General features: G+C 33.7%; 1 protein-coding gene across 1 annotated transcript in view; it reads right to left on the minus strand.

Annotated features, from left to right (window-relative positions):
• LOC118189905 (cytochrome P450 4V2-like) overlaps nt 1–19803 on the minus strand; it is an 82996-nt gene extending 63193 nt beyond the window's left edge. The window contains exons 1-2 of the mRNA XM_035360617.2: nt 19512–19803; nt 2743–2855 (exon numbers count right to left, since the gene is read on the minus strand). Of these exons, the coding sequence (XP_035216508.2) occupies nt 2743–2855; nt 19512–19728 (330 nt within the window). The 5' untranslated portion in view covers nt 19729–19803. The remainder of the gene's footprint in view (nt 1–2742; nt 2856–19511) is intronic.
• Between the last annotated feature and the right edge of the window lie 436 nt (nt 19804–20239).

Raw genomic sequence — 20239 nt, forward strand, 5'->3', positions numbered from 1 at the left:
GGAGAAATACTTTATATACCTCCCTTTTAAAGGCAGTCTGGGGTTTTAGAGGACCCAGTCGCTAAATCCTGGGTGAGGAGAATCATCATCCAACACCCTTTTAGTTCGGGCGCCACTGTAGATACATTAGGTAATTTTTTAAAGAAGGCAAGATGAAAAATATGCAACGCCTATGCCGGGAATCGAACCACGGACCTCTGGAATACGCGCCCAGTGTGCACACCACCACACGTTTTAGTTCGGACGCTAGTTGTAGACACATTAGGTAAATTGGAAGCAAGAAAGATGAAAAATGTGCAACCGCCTTCGCCGGGAATCGAACCGCGGACCTCTGGAGTACGCGCCCAGCGTGCAGACCATCACACCACGAAGGCATGACAAGAAGGCGGGAGAAATACATTATACATCAAAGTCTGAAAACAAATTCTTAAAATCACAAATTTTATGAAAAAACAGAATCATGTTAAATAGTTCTACAAAAACTCATCAAAATCTGTGTCTGCAACACAATCTTGCCATAATTTCATATAGACCGAACTCGTGGTCTTGTAAATAGTAGTCTTTTATATTTTGTTTTTCTTTCCGTCTTAAGGTCATCCTCTATATCTGAATGTTGATAACTTTTTCTCAAAGCCCGAACTTTTCTTTTTAGAGTGTCAAAATCTGGATTCCACCAGTTGATTTTTTTCTCTTTATTTTTAACGACAATAATATAACTCTCAAAACATCTAATCATCCTTAGAGACATTAAGTAAACTGGAAGCAGGAAAGATGAGAAATGAGCAACCGCCATCGCCGAGAATCGAACCGCGAATCTCTTGAATACGCGCGCAGTGTGCAGTTGCATAAAATTGTTTTAAGATAATTTAAAACCATTGAGTAAAGCGTTCTTGCGCGTTCCAAAGTTGGTATAATAATTAATTTGAAATTAAGACTCAATTAAAATTTTCCTCAATTGCTAGAAAGTCTAAATCGAAACTTCAGGCGTGAAAACACTTAAAACCTTGATACACATATATTTAAATTAAAAATTCATACAAATATACTGCATGCACAGAAATGAGGGTGAAACCTCTCTGATAGAAAGGGAAGGTAATAGAGATTGGTCGGCGGCCGAGGAAAACCTATACAAGCAAGGAGAAAGCATCAATTTTTAGTTTTTAGTTCAGTGTTAGATCTCCGTTTGAGGTTTTTATATGTGCTTTGCTTTGCGTTGTGTTTCACGCTCTTAGTAGTTTGCAGTGGTATTTACTGATTATTCTCTGTTATACCGAGAAGAGCTGTAAGAGATTCTCGTTCCCGAATCGGGAATTCGTGAAATTCGTGAAACTGTGCGAAATTCGGGAACTATAAAGTTTGTGAGGGGAAATAAATTGTATGACTTTATCATATCTTCTGTGCGCATTCAATCCATTACGAGCCCGTATGCACGCGACAAAATATTTAAATTATGAGAATGTCATTTGAAACGCAATCTTTTGCATATCATTCACTTAAAGTGTTCGAAGTACTAGCTCTCCAATATTTATAAGACCATATAACGTAGACACAATCAACGCTATTTATTTATAGAGGCTGTCATTGAGGTCAATGTTGTTAAAGTATATTATTTCATGAGGCGAACGTTTAAAGACGTTGGAGTGATCAAGACTCCTTTAGATGTTACTTCACGGTAATCTCTAGGTAATCTAGGTAATTTCAAGGTAATCTCACAAGATGGTGAATCTTGTGCTGAACTGTTGCTTATTGAAGAAAGCCTTTTTCAGAATAGTAAAGATTTCTGCATTATCTGTAATAGATTTAAAAATATTGCAAAGTATTTTATGTTAATTAGCCAACTGTTATGATGATTCAAGTCTTTACTATAACTTCTCTTTTCTGTAATAAAGACATCATTTCATTCCGTAATAAAGACACCTTTTTCCGACTTTATGAGTATTCCAACCTCAGTGATAACTCTCTAACAGCCTAGTAGGGTCTGCAGGACTTAAACACAGCTTTCAGTTACAGCAGACTCTTTAATATGAATAAAATAGCTGACGGAAATATACATGACTTGGAAACCAATATTTTAGCTATTGTGTAAGTATAATAGTAGCTATAGAAATCATTTTTCCAATTACAAAGTTTTCGTCTCTAATTAGCAGAGTGTACTGCGTTTGTGTGAGCTCATCTCTCTCTCTCTCTCTCGATATATATATATATATATATATGTATATTTATGTATTTATATATCCTATTTTCCGGCGTATAACGAGTATCACTCGCGTCAATAATTTCAAACAACATGTTTTTTAATTCTTGGGTATATTCGTCGTATAACGCGCACTTAATTTTTCTCGAGCACTTAATTTCTTCGTTATGCGACGAATGCTTTTATCTTTTGAGGTCATTTACTCGAAGATTTGTCCTAGCGTATAGAACAGCAAGCGATAAGGGGAGGAAGTAAATATTCCTACAAAGAATGTGGATTGCATTCAGTGGGGTTGCAGAGTTTGGAGAAAAGAGGGATATACTTTGGAGTAAGGCATTTTTCATGTCTTTAGCATTAAAAAAAACCTAATGATTCAACAAGTTGTGATGAGCAACAATTATACAGAGAATTTAAAATACTAGATTACATATTTAATGAGCAGTTTTATCCAGAAAGGTGAAACGGTTTTTATAAAATTCTGTACCTTATTCTGAGAAACTTTAAAACAGAATTATTAAAACTACATACATCATTAAAATAGTTCTTACCTTGATGTATTCCGCTTTATAAATGAAAATGTATGGAGTGAAACCAAACCATTTTAGAAATACGCCTTCACGCTGGAATATGTACGCTTCCGCACTTAAAAGTTCTAACAAATCTGTAAAGAGTAAAAGAGAAAACATAATTTTTGTTTTACTAAATTACAGGGCGTTTATCGTGTTCTTAATGTCAACTATCAATTCCTAATTTATTCTTAGTATAGTTTCATAATTTAAAATTTTTATACATCTCCGAGTCTTTTCTAATCCGGTAATTATTATAGCCGTTGAATTGTTTCGATGAATGTGTTCCAGCGAATGCTATCAGTCATTTAAGCATCTCGTCATTGAAAGTTTTATCCATTGCACGCCCCAAGCGGTGATTAATATTGCATTTGTAAGGTAGAAAAGAAGGAATGCATACAGTGAGTGCAGAAATTACTCGTACAAGAGTAATTTCGTGAAACCAACTATTGTTTTGACGTACTAATTCTGCTGAAACTTCTTCTAAAGGCAATAACTAATAAAAAACGTTCACTAAATACGAGTGCAAAAGCCATGTGGAAAAGATATTGAATTAGCTTTCAAATATACGGGAAAATAAAAATTAGGGGTTTATTGTTGCTTAAAATGTATTCGTACATTCAAACAAATGCAAAATTTTGATAGCATTATCTAATTGGTTTAGTCAGTTTCTCGTTGATAACTGACGTCATTTATGTCGCGGGTTATATAAAACGACTGGGTGTAACTTTAAATGCGATAAAAAAACATAAAATTATAATATGGGGCATAAAGGTAATGAAAGAGTGTTTCTAAAAAGGAATTAATCTTAAAGATTCGTGAACGCGGTAAATTGTACAAGGAAATTTCAATTTTAGTCTGCTGACCACGTTCAGCTGTGCAGTCGATTATTCAAACGTTTATTACCTCTAGAACATTGCAAAATGGTGCTCTTGCAAGACGACCATATCTACTTATATACTTTGACAGACGATTTCTGGCACGTTCGTGGAAGAAAAGACTCCTAAACTTATAACAGTCCGAAAATAAGTGCTCATAAACTTAAAGCAGAATTGAGAAACATGGGAAGAACAGTAGCCGTAGTACAATTCGAAATGCATGCTGAAAACATGGTTTCCACTGCCGTGTTGAGACGAAAATTCGTTGTGAGTGAGAGCAATCGGATGTCGGGATCCAAAAAAAGATGTGAATTTAAAGTCCAGAGTTCTGGAAGAATATTATTCTTTCAGACGAGAATAAATTCAGCGATTTTGGTTAAAAAGGAAGACGAATGGTGTGGAGGAAACGAAATGCAGGAATGCAGTCAAGGAATTTACTACCAACAGGGGTGAAACACGGAGGTAGAAGCTTGTTGGTTTGGGGTTGTATGAGTGCTTCCAAGGTCATTATGAATCATCTGATATACACTGATATTTTGAAAAATAATTTACGGTTTAGTGCGACAAAAATGGGTTTAGATATTGAATATGTTTCCCTGCATGATACTGATCCCAAGCATATAGCTCTAAATACATGGCTCTGGATATTCGATAACGCCCAAAAGTTTATAAAATTTTTTTCTCAGCCACTCTTGGTCAATCCCATTGAGAATTTATGGAAAACTCTTGATAAAAATGTTAGATCCAGGCACACTTCTAATAAAAATTACTTAATAATTGCTTTCTTCTGACATAGTATTTCTTTAAAAGTTTTTGTCTTTTCTAAGACAGAGAGAGAGAGAGAGCTCTCTCTGGATGCGTTGGGAATTAAAATAGTCAAAAAAATTATTTAAATAGCCTCTGGCTTAACAAACACAGATAGTGACAACATTCATCATGTAATAGAAGACAAAACATTGAAAGTCCTGGGATTGGAATGGCATTCGGACAATGATGAATTTAAAGGTAATGTCGGTGTAATAGAGTATCAAAGTGTTCCGACTAAAAGGATTATTTTGTCATTCGGTAGCAAAGCTATTCTGTCCATTGGGGTGGATAGCTCCGTTTGGTAATTCTCACTAAAATGATCCTTCAGCAATTGTGGAAATTACAATTATCATGGGATGATCCTGTAACAGAAGAGATTGATCGAAATTGGAGAAATCTATGTAGAGAAGTTAAATTTTTGAATTCTATAAATATACCTAGTAAAATTCTGCTACCTGATTATTTTCGATGTGAACTTCACATATTTTGTGATGCGTCTGAAAGGGGTTATGCAGCAGTTATTTATATCAAAACTTGCAATAACTCTGACATTAATGTTAAACTCGTAACAGCTAAAACTCGTGTAGCACCATTAAAATCTATTACGATTCCAAGACTGGAATTATGTGCAGCAGTGTTATTGGCACGCTTGATTCAGTCTGTAAAAGCTGCATTAGTTATAAATTTTGATTTAGTGCAAGCTTAGAGTGATTCACAAATCGTGTTGTCATGGCTAAGGTCAGATCCTAAAAAATGGCAAGTATTCGTATCCAATAGAGTTTCTGAAATACAATCCATCTTACCACCTGAGAATTGGAGTCATGTTGATGGAAAAGAAAATCCAGCTGATTGTGCTTCACGTGGATTATTTCCTGCAGAACTATTATCTCATCAATTGTGGTGGAATGGTCCTTCTTGGTTAAAGTGCAGTGAGATTACCTTGTCTAAAAATATTCTTATAGATGAAGAAAGAGGCATTACCAGATGCACGTAAACCAGTCTCATTTGTAGTTTTTGAACCTGTACAGGAACTTTCTATTATATCAAATATATCTTCATTTCCAAAGTTACAATGCATATTTGCTTGGATATTAAGATTCATATCGAATTCTAAAGTAGTATATCTAGAAAGAAATACGTCTTTTTTTTATCTAATAATGAAATTCGAGCTTCAACTTTCTGTATTGTCCGAATAATACAGCGATTTCACTTTTTTAAAGAAATTCAATGTTTGAAGTTGGGAAAGGACTTACGTACAAACAGCAACCTCCTTAGCTTGTGTCCAATTTCAGATGACAACAAAGTGTTACGTGTTGGAGGAAGACTGAAAAATGCGCAACTATCAGAAAATGAAAAACATCCAATCTTATTACCTTCAAAACACAATCTGACAGAAATCATAATTAGACACTTCCATGTCAAATATCTGCATGCAGCACCAGAACTTCTTCTATCTTTAATTAGACAGCAATTTTGGATCATAGCTACTAAATCTGCTATCCGAAAAGTAGTAAGATCTTGTATCACGTGTTGCAAACTTAGAGCTAAAACTGCAAGTCAAATAATGGCTGATCTACCGGAATCTAGAGTAACACAATCGCGACCATTTCATCGAACTGAAATAGATTTTTCTGGACCGTTCATGATTAAACATCGTGGAGGATATGGACAAAAATCATTTAAATGTTACGTATGCTTATTTGTGTGTTTTGTAATCAAGGATGTGCATCTTGAAGTGGTACAAGATTTGTCAAAAAAAGGCATTTTTAAGTGCATTGAAACGATTTATTGCAAGAAGAGGCAAACCATTTGAGATTTATAGTGACTGCGGTACTAACTTTAAAGGTGCAGACAAAGAAATCAGAAAATGCTTTTTGCAATGTAAGCAAAATCAAGAAATTCACAAATTTTTGTCTTTAGAGGAAATAAAATGGATATTCAACCCGCCATCATCCCCCCATTTTGGTGGACTATGGGAATCGGCAGTAAAGTCAATGAAATTACATCTAAAAAGGACTGTTACTGTTGGTGATACTGTGCTGACCTATCCGGAATTTCAGACCTTGATAGCGCAGGGTGAGACTTGTCTCAACTCTAGGCTATTGTGACCAACATCGGCTGATCCAAATGATTTAACTGCATTAACACCTGGTCATTTCCTAATAGGAACTTCTTTAACTGCCATACCTGAACCAGACCTAAATTATAGTTCCTTCAATCACCTTGACAGATGACATGTGAGACAGTTTATTTTTCAGCACTTCTGGAAAAGATGGAGTCGAGAATACCTGTCTCAGCTTCAGCAAAGACCTAAATGGCAAAAAAGTCAAAACAATTTAGAAGTCAATGACTTAGGCCTCATCAAAGAAGACAATCTTAAGCCTCTTAAATGGAGGTTAGGGAGAATAATTGCTGTTCATCCGGGCTCAAATCATAGAGTCAGAGTTGTTAGTATTAAAACTGGTCATGGTGTCATAAAACGACCAGTCGTGAAATTGTGTCCTTTTCCTATTCAGACAAAAAACTATGAACTGCTTCGCATATAATATTTTGTATTATTTTCTTATGTTTATCTTTTATTATAGACTAAGAAGTTTCAAAATGCTCCAGCTGTTGAAATCCCCTGGGATTTCAATGAGGGCCAGGATGTTTATGTGAGTATCGTTTGCTTCATTTTATTGTTGCAAACAGCGTAAATTTCTTTTGTTTTTCTTCCTTTAGTTTTGAACTTTATGTGTGGCAACAAGATAATTGATTGATGAAATTGCGTTTGTGACAGCCATGTAGAGTGGCTCGCTTATTTTGTATCAATTATTTCGCATCGCTGACATCTTATTTATAATTAGTGTAATGAAATAAAAGTGAAGGAATACAGTCCATGTGTTAAGTGATTATTGTTTGTGAAACGTATTAAGTAAAGATAATTTATTACTAGATTTATATAAAACATTGTTCTAACGTACTTATTCTCACACAAAATCGGACGAGTTTTGTAAAAATCATACGAGTAGTTTTTAAAAAATTAGCGTTAAAGTTTTAGCTCAAGTTAATTGAATTTGGCATATATTTATTAATATCTCTTTTTTTATTGAACTTAATTCCTGATTCGGAATTCAGGTTCATTCCAAATTAAATTCGCAGATATTTTCTGATTTGTTTCTAAAATTTGTATTTTTTAGTAATTTGTAAAAATTTTTTTAAAACATTTTTGAATTATAATCTATCAAATTTTTACCATCATCTTAAAGTAAATGTATTTCTAGGCATAGCAAAAAGAGTTTTTTATACTAAATCTCCAAAAATATACGTGAATTTATATATCGTCGTGTTCTGAAATTTTGCATATTTGTTATAAGCGACAATAACGCCAAATGTGCTTTATGCAGTTTGTTAAAATTATTTGAAAATACAAACAATATACTTTTCCTTTCGCTCGTGGGCAAAGAAAAAAAAGAAAGGAAAATAGTTGCTATAAATTAAGAACTTCAACGAGTGAATTATTATTGACGCTTGCTGAAAAAAAATGCTCCAAGCTAAATATTTAAATTTCTCAGTACGTTTCTAGCCAAATTTTATAAAATTTAATATTTCGCCATATGAGTCGTAGAATGGAAATAAGGAAAAACATCGGCATGTCATTTCAAAAAATTTCCGGTTTTGTGTCACAATACCTATGTTAGAACAATGCTATATATAAATATAATATATATTCTAAGTCGCGCTTTCGAGGCATTAAAAACGCAGGTTAAATTTCGTCAATCGGTTCTTTAGAGCGGGAGATACACAACTATTCCATTCATTTTCTTTCGCAAGATGTACGTAATAGCAGTGTTATTACGTATAAGTTATTTTCCAACAGGTACCTGCGATTTAAATTCATAGACTATTTAATAATAAGAATGTAAATTAAAACCGTACTTCAAAAAGCAAAATGGAGTTTCATGATGGTGTCAGTATACTTTTATGAAGGTTGCTTCACTAAAGCTTTCAAATGAACTTAAAGGCAGGACCATCTTAGCGCATAAGCCCTCTGAACACTTGTTCGAGTATCCCAGGAGAGTAGGGGACCTATCCATTTACATTTAATTTTACTTTGATATACACTGGACAACCTATACAAAAATGGCATTACCACTCTTAACACAATTCAGGTGACTACCAATAGGAGAAAAAAAAAAAAGATTAAAGTATTTGCCGCTTTTTTACATCAATACATTTCAACGTAGCAAATTAACTGATATGATGGAGAACAACTTTGACAAATGGTTAAATGTATAAATAATATTTTTTTTTATTTGTAGTAGAAAAAAAGTACAATTTGATATTTCATAGTGTGCTTCAAGGCTTCATGTGATATTTGTTAAAACATAGTTTTGTTGCACTGTCAAAACTTCGAGTCTATCAAAATGTCCAAATTAATATTCTTATAATTATAAATGTTAATTCATACCTAAGTTATGCATAATAAATAAATGTAAAAGTACATTTTTGTATGAAGTATACATAGTAAATTCGCACATGTGGGTGTGATATTTAATTATGTAGGCTTTCCTACGATTCTGAAATCTTTGCAATTGACTTCATTAAAATAGAAACTAACAGGAAAATTCTGCAATTTTTTTCCCCTTTTAAAAAATTATATTCGCTCTTGCCATTGTATGAAACCCAACCTCTTATTATTATTAAAATATAATTAAAAACAAAGAAATACGTAAACTAGTAATTGTCAAATAGTTTCCCACCGATTCCAGACGTTTAAAAGTATTGACATAATAAATTTAAAATATTTAAAGCTATTTTCATATCTGGTAGCTTGAATAATATTACAGTCGCGTTAGTTTTGCTGTTTGTTTGCCGTGCGTACTAAAATATCTTTGTATCTAAATCTCATCTTGTATTTCGACTATACATTAGTATCTTTATCTCCCCAAAAGTACCATGAAAGGATCCACAGAAGTGATCAAGTTCTTAGGAGATGGGACAAAATAGGAGATGAGGAGCTTACATTACACTTATTAAAATACACTGATATAAACAACGACCAGTTGTTGCAAAATTTTATCGTTAGTTTTCGTTTTAATTTTGATGCAAGCAGGACTGACGCGTGGGCATTTTTAGATCAGTGCAATCATTATGGTCTTAGATACTGCTGCCCGGTACTTCCCTAAATCCTAAACTTTTTGGCCTTCCGGCTACGCTGTGCCTCCTAAAAAAATTCTAAAAATAGATGATAAATTCTAAAAAATATACCTTTCATAAATTTTGTTGTTCAGAGTTTTTCTAAAATCTAAAGTTTTTCTGCGTCTAAATTCTACCACCAGGCGCAGCCCAACTACTTGCACTGGTTTTGGCACATTCGCTGGGTGCAAGTGATAGTGTATATTTTGAAAAGAAGCTTCTAGTAAAGGTTCATATACATCCCTTATCAAACGTCATTTGCTGACTAAAATTGTCAATAAACGTCTTGCAAACTATTATTAAGAAATAAGTGTTATTATTATATGCATCACCTTGGCAAGGAATACGATAATGTAATATAAAAGGGAAATGAAAGATAGTATGAGGTTACTAGTTAAAAGTTTCACCTTTTTATTTTATTTTTTTTTATTCCGGATTGGATTTATACAAAAAGAAAATAATAATAGTGATAATGAAAATAATGAAATAAATAATGAAAATAATAAATAATTAGTTAAAAATAAAAGAATTTACGTGTTTTATTAACGAAGTTGAGTAAGAGGAATGTATAAATATGAGTGAGAAATATTCATTTTTTGAAAAATATGATAATTTTGAAATTATAATTAATATCCATAATATGGTAATTTTTTGTAATTAAACTGAAATGTTATCTTATTCAAGAAAGATATTCAAACATTATTATAAAAACTTATATTTACCAGTTTAACAAATGCGAAACGATAATAACCGTTTACAGCAAAAAAAAAAAAAAAAAAAAAAAAAAAAAACATATGATGCCGTATATGACTCATCCTCACATTTAAATTGAAGCAGTGGAACGGAACACTGAAGAGAAGAAACTCTATTTAAAATGGTAAAGCCGCATATTAGCAGTATGATTTAGAATAGTCATTGAAAAATTTTTTCTATAGTGCGTCAAATTTAGTTAAAAAAATGAAGAAGGTAGTTTATTTAATTGCTCTTAAAAAATGAAGAAGGTAGTTTATTTAATCGCTCATCGACAGTTGTCAACAAAGATCATCGGTGATGCTCTCAAGCAAAACTAACTTTATAGACCATCTAGAATATTGTTACGAAATGTACAGGCGCGGTAAAATGGCTTCCCTCCCCGCAAAGCAGTTTTACGGTTGCCATAAAATGGCAAACGAGGGCAGTGTTGCCACATTTGGCGAGAAATCGCCCATTTGGCGACAAAATTGGCGCTATGCCATGGACGGATGGAGAACCTTCTGGAACGAATTCTTACGGTTTAGCCCAGAATGTTCCCAACACAAGCCGAAAGCTATATAAACCCTGCTCGTCCGCAGTCAGTTAGTGTGTGTACCTCGTCTAGCGAGCTGATAGCCAGTCACTAAGCGAGTGTCTCGAAGTCTAGCGCCGTAGCGCCGTAGTGGTCGTCGAGTGCATCGAGAGAGTCTTTTAGTGCATCGCAAATTAGTGCATCGTTGAGTTTTGTCTTAGACTGTGCTGAGTCGAGAGCCATACTCTTGTGTATCGTGTAATGAATCATGCGGAGAGTCTCGAGAGTACGTGGAGTTCCGAGAACAACCAAGCAGAGTTGGGAGTTGTACTCGGGTGCTTTACAGTGAAGCTGTCTCCACCGTTATTGCCTGACAGTGTGAAGGCTGTGTCACTGATTGTTCCAACGTGTTTATAGTAGATCTTCGACGACTGTAAAAAGTGTTATTAGAGCTGTCCTGATTAACATTGGCTAAATAAAGTGTGTTTCGATACTTCATCAAGTATCGTCGTTATTCACTCCAAATCCACAAACCCCGTACGAATGTGAACGAAGAAAATAACGCGATAACTGGTGTCAGAAGTGGGATTTGCGAGTGAATGCCAGTGACCCGCCTGCAGAGGAAAGCGCCGGGATAAAATCCGGACAGGAAGAGATGAAAGTCGAATAGAAAGAGATGAAAGCCGAAATGAAAGAGATGAAAGCCGAAATGAAAGAGATGAAAGCCGAAATGAAAGAGATGAAAGCCGGACAGGAAGAAATGAAAGCCAGACAGGAGGAGATAAAGGCTGAGATCAAGAGCATGGAAGTGGAACAAGAAAAGATTAAAAGTGAGATCCTGGAGCTTAGAGAGGATAGTGGATCGAAAATAGCAGCTGTGGAAGAACGATTTGAAGAAAATTTGAGAGAATTCCGAAAAGAAGTAGATATTTCGAAAGAAAACCGGGCTGGGCCCAAGAACGAAGCTGAAGATTTCAAGGTTCTCCCAATGTACTCTCATACGGTAATCAAACCAAGCACATACGATGGGAAATCATCATGAAGTGCATATAAAACCCATTTTTCCATCGTGGCGGAAAATAACAAGTGGGACTCCCACATGAAGGCTTCGCAGTTGGCTGCGTCACTTCGAGGAGATGCTGCAGACATCTTAGGGGTCCTCTCCGCAGACCAGATTTTAAACTTCAACGCCCTCTCGAATGCGCTGGAAATGAGATTCGAGGAAAAGTGCGCAAAGTTATAGTTGTCTGCAGTTGAAATCTCTCCAGCAGAAAATCACGGAAAGCCTTCAGGAACTGGCGACTGACATCGAGAGGTTGGCGCGGTTTACGTTATGAAGTTCGAGTCGGCTCAACAAGCGACTCGAAGAGATCGCCATCCTATCAGAGCGGCTCAAATAGAAGATCCAAATTTTGATATCTCGAAACTAAAAAATAAAATAAGAGAAATTCGGGAGGCGTTAAGAAGACCTAATAAAAACAATACTGGGAAGAAAATCGTCAAGTGCTGGAACTGCGGATTGGAAGGACATCTCAGCAGGAACTGTCACTTAATCAAGACTGGGAGAAGCTCCCGAGAAACAAAACCAGGGAAACTAAAATGCGGCAATCTCACGGGGCGGAGGTTGCCAGGCAAAGATGCAGACCCTTTGAAAGTTCTTCAAATCTCTTCAATGAGCGGCGGAGATAATGGACTGTTCGTCGAAGGATACGTGAATAAGCATCCTTGTAGAATGATCATAGATACGGGAGCAAATGTAACCATCGTAAGAACAGATGTAGCTCGAGATTTGAGCGAAACTTTGCGCTGGACTCCGCCCTGTAGGACTTTGCAAACAGTGACAGGTAATAAGATTCCCATTGAAGGTAAAACTAACATCATCATTACCTTCGGAAATGAGACCTATCAGCACTTAGCTTTCGTCGCTAACATCGCGGACGAATTAATACTCGGATTGGACTTTTTGCGGAAGTACGACTTTACGTTGGACTTTAAACTTAATGAAATGCGCTCTGCAAAAGAAGATATAACTGTGTTTGAAATGAAGAGTGACATTCCCTCAGCTCACCAAGTAACAACAGAAACAAATGTCACCATCCCTAACATACCAAATACAATGCCTTGCAATCAAAGCCTTGTGACCCCCGTGGAGTGTAATTATCAGGATAATTAGTATGGATGGAAAATACCCAAATTCCAAATGGTTTAAAAATGGGTGTCCATCTCACTTCACCATATGCATATCCATATCTCAACTTAAACATTTAGAACCTTTCCCAGCGGCCACTTCCGTGATATCAGAAACTAACCAGTATATCTTGAAAAGCGAACCAGATGAAAACACATTAGTAGTAGTCATACTCTGTATGGCGATCATCTCTGGGAGAGCGTAAAATTGCTTAGAACTACAAATGGTCGTTTTCGGAAAGTTTCAGCTGATAATTCTGAAGAGCAGAAAAAGATAAGTAGATAAGAAGAATGGGACAAAATTTAAAATATCTCATCTTTTCCTGTTTATTATTTTTAAGAAAAGGGATTGATGAAGCATTCCTGTTCCAAATCAACAGAAAGCGAGACCTAACAAATAGTGACACTGATCACTGCAAATTCTTCTCTGCTTTTCTACCGTCAAAGCCGATGCCTAGAAAAACCTTGTTCTCTTCTGCCGAAGAACCCTGATAAAAATGCCCCATAGAAACCAGTAAAACTTTTTATGGGTATTTATAAAATTTTATGGCTTTCTATTGACTTTTATTGTATTCTGTTGGTCTCTGTGGGTTTGTCTTACTGGTTTCCAAAATGTCCCATAGAAACCAGTGTTTGTATATTATTAGTTCTTCACTACATTATATTCTAGGATTCATCCTTTCTCCCACGCAAAACATCTATGCGTATGCGTGTCATAATAAGCTGTAGGGTGTTGCTATCAGTGATAAGCGAGTTTTAAGGGGATAGAAAGTACGCTAAATATGAACTCCTTGTTAAGTTTCTAATTTGCAAGTCCCTTATTCTTTTTGTTTGTTTGTGTATTTAGTATTTTTCTTGTAATAGTGTTTATCTTCCTGGAAATTAGGGTTTTGTCTAGTTTCGTTTCAATTTGGTTAGTGCATTGCAGGTAACTTAAAATTTAAGCAGATGCTAGAAAGTACCATCTCTTGACAATACATTTCTCATTATGTATCAAATTGTTAAACAAGCTGATGTGATTAAATGGCATTGTTTAATTTCCCAATTAAAGAACTGAAATACAAATGTATGCAATGAGATACAGTACTATATGTACTATATGTATATATTTATAATCAAATCAATAATATATATATAATCAAAGTCATGATTCTTAAAATCAAATGATATGTATGTATATATATATATATGTAATAGATTCTGTAGTCGAATGCAGGCGGTTGGATCCGTACTAAACAGCAAGAATTTTGACGGCTTAGAGATGTTGAAACTCCAATCCACATTGAATAAGAAATTTGGCAGTCGAGGTAGATTTAATTCAACTTTTATTTTAGCAAATATGTTGCAGCCACAAACAAGTTGGTATATTATTTATGCCTATTACAAAAGTTTACATTTTTGATAAATTTGTAGTAAGAAAGAAGGAGCAGACGGACTGCAGTCTAGCTAGGCCAAAGGGTAGAAAGCAAGTGCGTTATGTTGAGGGTGAAATCTTAATTCAGACTGAATTAGTTTTGGTTCTCAATGCATTTTTATTTGATAATTAATACTGCTGTAAATTTACTATTGGCTGTTTGAGTTTTAGTTCCATTTACAATATCAAAATTATATAAGAGTCATATGACATGGATTAATCTCGAAATGACGCAGTAAAGAGAGATTACTATTTTTAGAATAGAGAAGGAAAATTAATTTTACGCTGCTAATCTAATCTTTTACATTTTCTTTGTTTTTCTTACCTCTCTCTCTCTCTATATATATATATATATGTACATATATCATTCGATGGTTGTGAATTATGACTTTCATTATTATCTTTCTATTAATTTTATTTTCAAAATTATGTAAAGGGAATCAAAACCCAAACAACCTTTTATTTAGCGTTAGTATATTAAAACAATCGATTTCGAGGGCAGCTAAAGGTCCCTCCTCAGGAGAACGAAATTCCTAGAAAGGGGGAAAAAGAAGAAAAATAAAGCATTGGCAAAGGAGTCTTAGAAACATGTGGTCCTTATCAGCACTGCATGTGGTCGTAACCGGATTTTGAATCAGAGTTACACTGGCCGCCTACTTTTACTAAGCCAGGCTATCTGATCAAACATGACTCCGCTCCCTATTTTTTGACTTCGCTGATTTTCTTGCGTTTTAGTCTATGTGTCATATGTTTGATGTAATATGGTATGTAAGTGTCATATGATGATGATGTGTCATATGTTTTGTATGTAAATTTTACAATCGTTGATGATTCTTGAGAATCGAATATAGTCAAACTGCGGATGCAGAAAATTGACTTAAATTTTGCATTCAGTAAATTAATAAATTAATAATAAATAATAATAATTAATAAATTTTGCATTTATATATTTTAATAAATTTTACATTGAGTTAGAAAATTAGAAAGTCTGAATTTACTTCCCAGCTTTAGCCACCATACCAATAGTTACATTTAAATATCAAAGGACCTTAAGCAACTTGCTAACTAACTACCATGAAATACATGAAACAGCATAATGACATTGTAAGTCACCAATTTACAGTAATTACGTAGATTCTCATCACCAGCACATAATTATTGGCAACCTGAATATCATACAAAACCATCAACTAAAAACACTTATGAGTTATGGTGCAAAATTTAGACCAGTCAGAAACATAACTAACAATTACTGTTGGAAGACTTTCGAAAACAACATCAACAAATTTAAAGCAAGCTATCAACTGAATTTACCTATAGATACATTTTTAAAATGGAAAGATAAAATTCTTCAACGCATATCCACCGAAATCAATCACCTCAAGTTTAAAAGTACATTGAATTGGTCGCAACTGACATCAGATATTAAAAAATTAAAAAAACATTTTACTATTACAAAAATAGATAAAGCAAATAATAACTTTAGCATTGTACGAAAACAATTCTACGCAGAAATTATTCATAAATAATTTTATAAACGCAACTACTTATCAGTTAGCCAACCTTACAGAAACATCTATAATAAACAGAATTAAAACTTTTCATAAAAAACTAAATATTACTTTAAATCCAAACTACAACAAATTTACTAACCTATATGCACTTCACAAATTCCATAAAACAACATTAAAATTCAGATTTATAGCAAATGGAACTAATAATTACAAGAAAAATATAGACTATTATTTTTCAATTCAACTTACAAAAATCTGTAAATTTATTTTCAACGATTGTAACACTAATCATAACTATTGCTAGATCATCCATAATAACACTCCTGTCATTAATGCCATTCAAACAATTAACATACAAAACATTAACTGCTATGACTTTGAAAACTTATATACCTCACTTCCTCTAGAAGAAATCTATACTAGTCTACTAGATCTGCCTAAACTCTTCCCTGATATGCTCACAATTATAAATCTTAACATATGGTAAACCTACCTAAAATGCACACTTTTTCATAACTACATCAAATTTCAAAATCAACTTTTTAAGTAAGTCAGAGGTCTACCAATGGGCTCACATTCCAGTACCTCGCTCTGTAATATCTTTTTATTTATCAAAGAATTTAACTTTATTTATCAAAGAATTTAACAAAAAATCTACAACCACATGAGTTAAATTACTACAAATCACACATCATCACAGTTACGAAATCACACCATCTTTTGAGGTAGCACTTCAAAGAAGAAATCATCAGTGTTATAGATTAAAGATTTATATTTTAGAGCAGTAATTATTCCATTTGTTTTAGACCAAATAGTAATTTGTGGCACTGTGCCGAAACTGAAAGAAGCGATTTGTTTAAAAAAGTTTTAAAAAAAAAAAACTGTATAGAGCTTAACGACGCTGAAGCGAATTCTCCCCGGAATAGAACTTTTGACAAAGTCTGATTATGCAGGAAACGTTTTGCTGAATTGAGATATCAGTTAAAATATAGATTCGTTGCTAAGGGGACATATTTGGGATGATTAATAATAGAAAAACCAGGAGAGAAGTAGGTCAACCTTTGCATCATATCTATGTTAGTTCGAAGTAATGATCGCTAAATTGTAGAACGTCGAACGATAGGTGTTAAAGGTCCCTGTTTTGGATATCGGAGAGCGAAAAAATAAAAAAGAGTTAAAGCAAGTCTCCTTACACTATTTCGAGAGACTATTCACATTAATTGCTGTAGAAACGTTAATTTTCCTTGGGTACGAAGTAAAGTGGACTTATTAAGTCATAGAGAAGGATTAGAACATGGTTTAAACTTCATTAGTTCCCAATCGAGAATAGATGATAAATTCGATATGAATGATGGCATGTTTTTATGGTGGTGTCAATGATATTCCAAAAGTGGTTAGCTGACGATATTAATGAAGAAGATGTAGAAATTCCTGGCCACTATTTGACTTACGGCTGGGTATTCAAAGAAAATTCTTCTGCAAAGATCCTTCCTATGTTCGATGCATCCTCCAAACAAAGAAACAGAAACCTGTCTTTTAATGACTGTTTGTTGAAGGGGGCCTAAACATTTAGAACAAATTGCGTCAGTGCTCATGACTTTTCCTCAAGAAGAAATTGGAGTAATATTAGTTATAAAGAAGGTCTTTCTCCAAATTTCAGTAGCCAAACAAAATTATTTTGTTTGTATATATTTGAAATTGCTTTGGTGGAGTAAGATGGCCAGATAAAGGTGTTTTAGCTCTGTAGCATTACTCTCGACTTAATTTGCAGTCCATTTTTATTAAGTGCAGTTTTACAATTTCATTTATAAAAGACAAGTTTCTCCTTTGACTTGATACTTTTTTTCTGGTAACGTTGTTAAAAATTACATTTCTTCCTTTTCTTTGGACACATGCAATATCCCTGGGACAACCTGAAATTAGGAAGACTTAAAACAATTTATAGAGACTTCAAAGAAGGTTATGACAGAAGCTTTTTTACCTAAGAGGTTGCGAGCATACCAATATTCAAGAATCAAAAGGATTCTCTGACGGATCAAGTGTTGTTGAAAATGTCTTCTGTATTAGGTTTAGCATGTAATAGGTCAATAAATACAGTTAGATGTTGCATACCCACCATAAATAAAAATCCAGACGCTGTTACAAGATGGAGCATACTATTTCTTACGCAAACGATTTTTGATCCATTTGGATTTCTGTGTCCAGTGACGTAGTTACCGAAACTTAAATTTCAGGCAAACTGGAAATCTAAACTGAGTTGAGACTCAGAGTACCTGATGAAATTAAAAGAAAATACATAAAGATCTTCATCTGCTGCGCTTTGTGAGATTTCCCTACTCCTCATCAAATAGTAATGGAAGTATCATCAAATATTAATGAACATATTTAAGCACAGCCTTTTGATGCATAACGGAAGATGCTACCTGGGAAATATTTCTACGAGGGTCAATGAAATTCATTGGTTGACAGGGAGCAAGAATGAAAATACATTTTCGGACCATCTAATCCTATTTAGCTATTTATCTTCAAGAGTAAGTTCAGCAACAAAATTCCTTTCTTTGCTGAGAGAGACCCACTTGGTCACGACTTAAAAGAAATGGCCGAAATCAGAGAAGACTTCTTATGAAAGGGCAGTCATAAAATAAAAAAAAGAAATACATTACTTCGGTAAATGAATCTAATGAAAATGACAACTTGTTATCTTACTTTCCAAGTTCTACGAAATCATCAGAATATTAGGCATGATTCTGAGATTTCTCTTCAAATCAAAGAATCGAAATGATCTGAGAAGAGATGATCTAACTGTAAATTAAATAAATGAATCTGAATCTTAGAAAAGGATTATCAAAATTATCAAAAAAGTTTCTAAACAAACAAGCACATTAAATATTTAAGGTCATTTAATTTTTTTCAAATAAATGATACCAAATTCATTTTTATAATTCTTACAGATGAACATATATGTGTTAAGCTATCCTTCAAAAAACAAATCTGACATTAATTCAAGGTTTACGCAAAGCAAAATGATTCTCTTTCTCTTTCTATATATATGTATATAATTAAATATATAACATTAAGTTTTGGTTAATGAGAAGGAAGAATTTCAGTTGTCTTCTGGAAACAATTCGAAAAATAGTCATTAATTTAAGCTAATGCGTTTTTCTTTTGGGGACAGGAGGTGATATATATCACAAACCGTGCATTTTCGAAGTTAAAACTACTTCATGAATTTTACCATAATTGATAACTTTATTAAAAATATTCATTTTAGGAAAACTTTTCATTAGTGATAATGTCTTAAGTAGTCAGATCAAATAAAGATATTGTAAAAAATGTCATTCTGGTCCTATTAGATGAACTCGAATCGTTCAAAAATTGTATTATATATTCTTTCTAAAAACTTTTAGATAAAATTAGATTAAAATAATGTGAGAAAGAATTATTTTCATGTACTTTTTAAACTGAAATGTTTAAATCTATAAAAAATGTATCAGCCGTAAACTACTTACTCGAAAAAATGGGAATCTGGTCTGATTTGAAATTTCGTGATTGCCAATATTGCTTCCAGAAAACCAACTGAGGGTTTGCTGCACCATATGTGGGAAAATTTTCGAAGTTCTTGGCTGTCATGGATATTCGAAACCAGAGGTGAGCTAGAAGAATACAAGTAACAGCCAGAATGGTCACAAGAAGAGCTAAATATAGAAGCAGAAGTAGCATCCCCATCACAGAATATAAAGATGTAATTAGAATAACAGAGATTTTACACGGAGTGTAAGAAAAAAAATAGCCCCTTTTTTCTTCCGGCCTTTTCTCCAAAATGGCCCACTTTTTGTTCCTCTCTCATCTTTTATACAGGAAAATGCATTGCTTTGTGATTCAGCTGATCATCCTTTCTAATATCAGGTATATCTATCAGTGACCTTCAATTAATATCCGATTTATTAATAAAGGAAACAATAAAAATCTGCATAATAAAGGAAATAGAAAATAATATTTTTATCCTTATGCAGTACTTTTACGAAATTTTCTTGCTCATTAGCAATAAAATCCCAAAGAAAAAATATTTAAAATATTGCCTCATCATAGTTAGATAAAATTTAATCCTATCATAAGGATTCTTTTTAAACAAGATGCTTATTTTATGTACATTAAAGAATAACAGCTTAGAAACTCAGTAAACAGGACTTTGGATAAATTGTAATTTAAATTCGCTTACATTTATAAATAATTCTTA

This window comes from Stegodyphus dumicola, chromosome 2 (genome assembly GCF_044657685.1).
Source record: "Stegodyphus dumicola isolate Sdum_Otavi_A_Nest chromosome 2, ASM4465768v1".
NCBI classification, from domain to species: Eukaryota; Metazoa; Arthropoda; class Arachnida; order Araneae; family Eresidae; genus Stegodyphus; species Stegodyphus dumicola.